This window comes from Nicotiana sylvestris, chromosome 6, assembly GCF_000393655.2.
Source record: "Nicotiana sylvestris chromosome 6, ASM39365v2, whole genome shotgun sequence".
NCBI lineage: Eukaryota > Viridiplantae > Streptophyta > Magnoliopsida > Solanales > Solanaceae > Nicotiana > Nicotiana sylvestris.
This window is the reverse complement of record NC_091062.1, coordinates 76,954,822-76,960,260: the sequence shown is the minus strand read 5'-3', so window position 1 is coordinate 76,960,260 and position 5,439 is coordinate 76,954,822. Positions and strand designations below refer to the sequence as shown.

The following is a 5,439-nucleotide window of genomic DNA, read 5'->3' as shown; positions in this document are numbered from 1 at the left end:
TAGCTACATTTTCAGCAACCATTATGTTTTTCTGAGTGAACTAGACCCTGGTTTGACAATTTTCCATGAAATGTCCATTGTTCCCACAGTGGGTACTCAGCCAATTTTCGGGTACAGTCACACATTTGCTATGTGGGTTGTAAGGGGTTTTCTCCCTTTGGAACCCTATTCCCTGCCTGTTTCCACCATTATTAGTGCACATGACAATGATAGCTTCTGAGGACCAGGTCCACTTTAGGGACTTTTCAAGATCATTTTTTACTCTTTCCAGTTTAGTTTGGAGGTGCTTGTTTTTCTCAGTTTCAACACACATCCTAGTTCTCACAGCTTTCAACTCATTTTCAAGCCTAATGTATTCCTCACTGGCTATCTTTTTTCCTTTTCCAGTATTTCCAGGTTTAGACTTAGTGCCTAGTCCCTCCATTAATTCCCTCAGGTCTGCAATTACTACCAAGAGATCATCTCTTTCTTCCTCAATTTTAGTCACTCTTTTTGCTAGGGCCTCCTTTTCTTCACTGAAGTTCTCAATAGTTTCCTTATGGTCAAGAACTACTACCACTAAATCATCTCTTTCATGCTCTAAGTTGGCAGTCTTTTTAGTCAAGACATCTTTTTCTTTCTTCAACTCACAAATGGCTTCCTTCAGATCCACTACATACACTACCAGATCATCTCTGGTTTTATCAGCTTCCCCTAGTTCTAAGATCAAGTCATCCTTATCCTCTACTAGGTTATGATAGGCATCAATCAATACATTAGCTAAAGACATAAGTTTCTTAGGAGAGTAGGATTTCATATTTCTCTGAACATCTCCAAAATTTACCTCTTTGTTGTCATCGTCTTCATCATCATCTGATTGGGCCATCAAAGCAAAAGTTGAGTCATATTCATTTTTCTCACTTTCAACTGCCATCATGGAACTATCGCCAACATCAGTTTCATCTTCAAACTCACTAGAGGAATCCCTCCAGGCTACAAGAGCCTGTTTCACCACATTGTCAGTAGATCTCTTTGAGAGGAACCGGGTTCCTCTTAGTTTCTTTATCAGGGTTGTACTTGGAGAATTCTTGCTTCAGGAGAGGACAGTCTTTGATGAAGTGCCCAGGCTTTCCACACTTATGACAGAGATCATAGTTTTTTAGTTTGTTATAGCTGCCCCTTTTTAGCATTTCTCCATTTCTTCTGACCATCTTTTGAAATCTTTTGGTTAAGTAAGCCATGCCACTGTCCTCCTCACTTGAGTCATTGTTATCAGCTTTGAGTACCAGGTTCTTTTCTTTCTTTGGTTATCTTCTTTTACTATCTATCTTCCTCTTCATCTCGTAGGTCTTCAGATTTCCAACTAGCTCTTATATGGTCAGCTTCTGCAAGTCCTTTGCTTCAGTAATGGCATTCACCTTGCTTTCCCAAGGGCTAGGCAGAATACTGAGGATTTTCCTCACTAGCTTGTTCCTAGGAATAGTTTCTCCAATTGAGTGTAACTCATTCATAATGGAAGTGAATCTTGTATGCATATCTTGAATAGATTCATCTTCCTTCATCCTGAAGAGTTCATACTCGATAGTGAGCATATCGATCTTAGATTGTTTTACTTGGGTGGTTCCCTCATGAGCTATTTGCAAAGCTTCCCATATCTCCTTAGCAGTGTCACAAGCGGAGATTCTATTGTATTCATCATGTCCTATTCCACATACTAAAATCTTCTTGTCACGAAAATTCTTCTACACAACTTTCCTGTCTGTGTTGGTGTATTCTTTATTGGTTTTTGGCATTGAGAATGGAAGTTCTTCAAGTACATTTGTTGGGGCATAAGGACCGTCACATATGACATCCCATAATTTAGAATCCTCAGCCATGATAAAATCATGCATTCTTGTCTTCCACCACCCATAGTATTGTCCATTGAACCTGGGTGGTCTGTATGTAGATTGACCTTCTTCAAAATTTGGTGGAGCAGCCATAAGGATCCTTCCTAGGTGTTAGCCTAATAGGAGGAACCTTCTATGATACCAATTATTAGTTTGTATAAGTCCACCAAATAGTAGAATACCTGCTCCTCTATGAGGTTGTACTGAGAATGCTAATGAAACAATAAGTAAATAAGACACGGGATTTTTTACGTGGAAAAATCCCAACTCAAGGGGACAAAAACCACGACCTACACTTGTAGGCTTTCAACTTCACTAACTTATAAACACCTATTACAAGCCACTTTGTAATGACTCCATTACAAAGAATTCAACTCAACTAACTTGTGATACTCTTACCATAAGCCACTTTGTCACTCTCTAGTTATAAATACTTTAACTTATGACTAAACCTAGTAACAACACAAACTCAGAGAGTTTATAGATTTTACAAAAGGGTTCCTAATCAACGCTTCTAGCTAAGCAATTTAGGAGATACTATAAGAACAATAACAAAGTTACAACTCAACTAAGGACAACAAAATACTAACTTTAGGAACTAGTCCGTAGTAGCATTTAACTTTGTTCTTCAAGCTCTTGAGAATTAAGTTCACTGTTTTGCAAAAGGCTTGAATAAGAACTGAAGAGTTCAAGTGATGTTTTGATATACACTCCTTGTTAATACATCTTGATGACATCACTTGAATGATGTAAGCACTTTAGTTGGTCAAAGGATTAGTGGCCATTAGAAGCAGTGCAGTGCGGGCAGAAACAGTGCATGCAGTCACGTCGTTTCCAGCTATGTCCAATTGACTTTGTACTGCTATGAGGGAACCACAAGGGTATCAGGTCCTTGTTTGAATCTCTATCTCCTGAAGCTATAGCAGTTCACATTTAGCTGGAATCCGTCAACTTGTAGTGTAGTCCAAGTGTGTTAGGTTCCCTATCTGGTTCTTGATAGTAAGTTTGTTAGATCATCAAAACATAAGGCAAAGACATTGAAAGCCCATCAGACCTCATATGTGATGCTAGCGACGTGGGGGTAGGAGCAGTATTGGGGCAAAGAAACAACAAGATATTCCATCCGATCTAATATGCTAGTAAGACCATGAACGATGCCCAAGTCAACTATATGGTGATCGAGAAAGAACTCTTAGCCATTGTCTTTGCTAGGGAAAAGTTTTGCCCACACCTCATGGGTACTAAAGTGATTGTTCACACCGATCATGTGGCACTTCGTTATTTGATGAGTAAAAAGGACTTAAAGGCTAGATTGATGAGGTGGGTACTTCTTCTACAAGAATTTGATCTTGAAATCATAGACCGCAAAGGGAGTGAGAATAAAGTGGCGGACCACTTGTCCCGTTTGGAAGAGGAGGGGATGCCCCATGATGGCCTTGAGATTAATGATTCGTTTCCATATGAACAACTCCTTTCCATGTCTTTGACCGGGATGCCTTGGTTCGTCGATGTGGCTAACTATCTTGTGAGAGGAATTGTCCCAAACAAGTTCTCTTTAAACCAAAGAAAGAAGCTCAATGGCACACCTCCTTTTTACCTACACCCCCGTAAAGGGGTATATAAGGGAGTTTTTTCCAATTTAAAGTGACGATCGAAACAGGATTATTTATTTATTAGATTTAGAGTCGCCACTTGGGATAATTCTATGGTGTACCAAGTCACCGGTTCAAATCCCGAATCGAGGAAAAGATTGACTCTGTTATACAGTCCGTGAACTAGAAAACTAGGTAAGGAATTCTGTTAACCCGGGAGAAGGTGTTAGGCATTCCCGAGTTCCGTGGTTCTAGCACGGTCGCTCAACTGTTACAAATGGCCTATTATTTGATTTTAGTACATGCTTTAGCCTATGGTTCGATTTTAACTTTATAGCCGCTTTTATTTATTTTTAAGAAGATTGCAACGTCATTTAAAATATGTCTTGAACCACGTCACATAAATACACCCGTAGTCCGAAACACATTTTATATAACGTTGTTATTTGGATTTGGGTCATATAACTGCGCACCCGAGTTTAGGAAGTTAAATTATTAAAATAACGCGTCTAAAGCAACTACGCGTTTGCAACTTTGCGAGGGCCACAGAATGTTCACTAAATGGCATGCCTCAATTATTAAAAGGGCTTGGCTAATTGATTAATAGGCACAGGAAATTATCGAATCAGGTTCACGAAACCAGATTAAACTAAATTGTAACGGTGAGGAATTGGGCCAGTTAAGCAAAACGCATAGTGCGAGGTTTACCATTTTCTAATTCCGACTATTTTTCAAGATTCTGGGCCCAGATTGAGCCCAAATTCTTAATGTGAGATGGATGTCCAAAGACACACCTCCAGGCAGACTAAGCAGGCCCTAACTTGCGTCAAATGGGCCAGAATCAGGTCCCAAACTCGGACTCAGCTTCTAAGCCCAGATTGGTTAGCCAACGAATTGATTTAGATTAAAAGCAAAGTGAGATTAAACTAACAATCATTCCTGAACCTAAGCTAATTAACGCAAACTGCCTAATTAAAATTCTATTGCCAATTTTAACACGTATTAGCCAAATCTGCTTATGGAAGAGAATATTCGATGATCCGAACTAATGAGCTACTGGCTCAAGAATCAAGCCCATGTATCAACAACATGTCATTTTATTTGCAAAAGGCCTCCCCATCCAAAGCTCAATGAGCTCAGAACCATTTTTAAAAACAACAAAGCTAAAGGTCATAGACTCAATATCGAATCTATGCTAATACAAACAACCATAATTAACAAGTGTAACATGTGTTGACAAATCTCAACACCATCCAATAGCTAATATACCCAGGAAACTTTGAACATTATTAACAACACATGTCCAGAGGCAACTCATAGGGAAAAATAAAACTGTTCATGACATGGGACTCCATTTGATTAGCTATTTCAGAATGTTATTTAAACACAACACCTATGCTATATCATCTTAAATGAATCATACAACAAGATAGCCCTAATGCAGTCTCTTGCACTTAGATTCCATAATGGAATGTATGATGCAATTAATGACTCATTTAACACATATTGCGTAAGATCTAAAATATTCTGAATCACCTATACTTCAACAGAACCATATTCAATCCTAAAGTAAACATATAGCATGTAGGAAGAACATGAATCAGAAGAAATTCATAAAGGAAATGAAATTAAGCTATAGACTATTAGACTACTATTAAAACTTCAGAATTCTGTTTCCATTTCAATCGTCAGTTTGAGTATCACATTGTATGAGTCTCAGGAATGTGTACCTAGAAATAAAGGGAAGAAAACAAAGGGTGAGGGGTCAGTAATCAGCAGCAGTAGATCAGGAACCAATCAACACAATGATACAACAAACTTCCACAGCAACCCAAACAGCTCACTTTTTAAACTCTAAATTAGACCATTTTTCATCCCATATGAGTCAAAGATAATTTCAGAAGTCAGAAAACACCTCAAGAACCAAAGAAACACTCCAATGGAACAGTGATTTTTATGAAAATTCTAGTTGTTTTTGA

General features: G+C 38.5%; 1 protein-coding gene across 1 annotated transcript; it reads right to left on the bottom strand.

Moving 5' to 3' along the window:
• Positions 1-1,349: 1,349 nt before the first annotated feature.
• On the bottom strand, positions 1,350-1,961 carry LOC138870802 (uncharacterized). Its single transcript, XM_070148642.1, has 2 exons — positions 1,797-1,961; positions 1,350-1,700 (listed from the first exon to the last, which is right to left on the bottom strand). Exons 1-2 carry the CDS (start codon positions 1,959-1,961, stop codon positions 1,350-1,352), a joined length of 516 nt encoding a protein of 171 aa, XP_070004743.1.
• Between the last annotated feature and the right edge of the window lie 3,478 nt (positions 1,962-5,439).

What these genes read in the sequence shown, in the direction of transcription:
- LOC138870802 (XM_070148642.1), bottom strand. Translation starts at nt 1,961, where the DNA reads ATGGCTGCTCCACCAAATTTTGAAGAAGGTCAATCTACATACAGACCA. An exon ending in GTCCTTATGCCCCAACAAAT is followed by an intron (nt 1,701 to 1,796) that starts GTACTTGAAGAA and finishes CGTGACAAGAAG; the next exon opens with ATTTTAGTATGTGGAATAGG.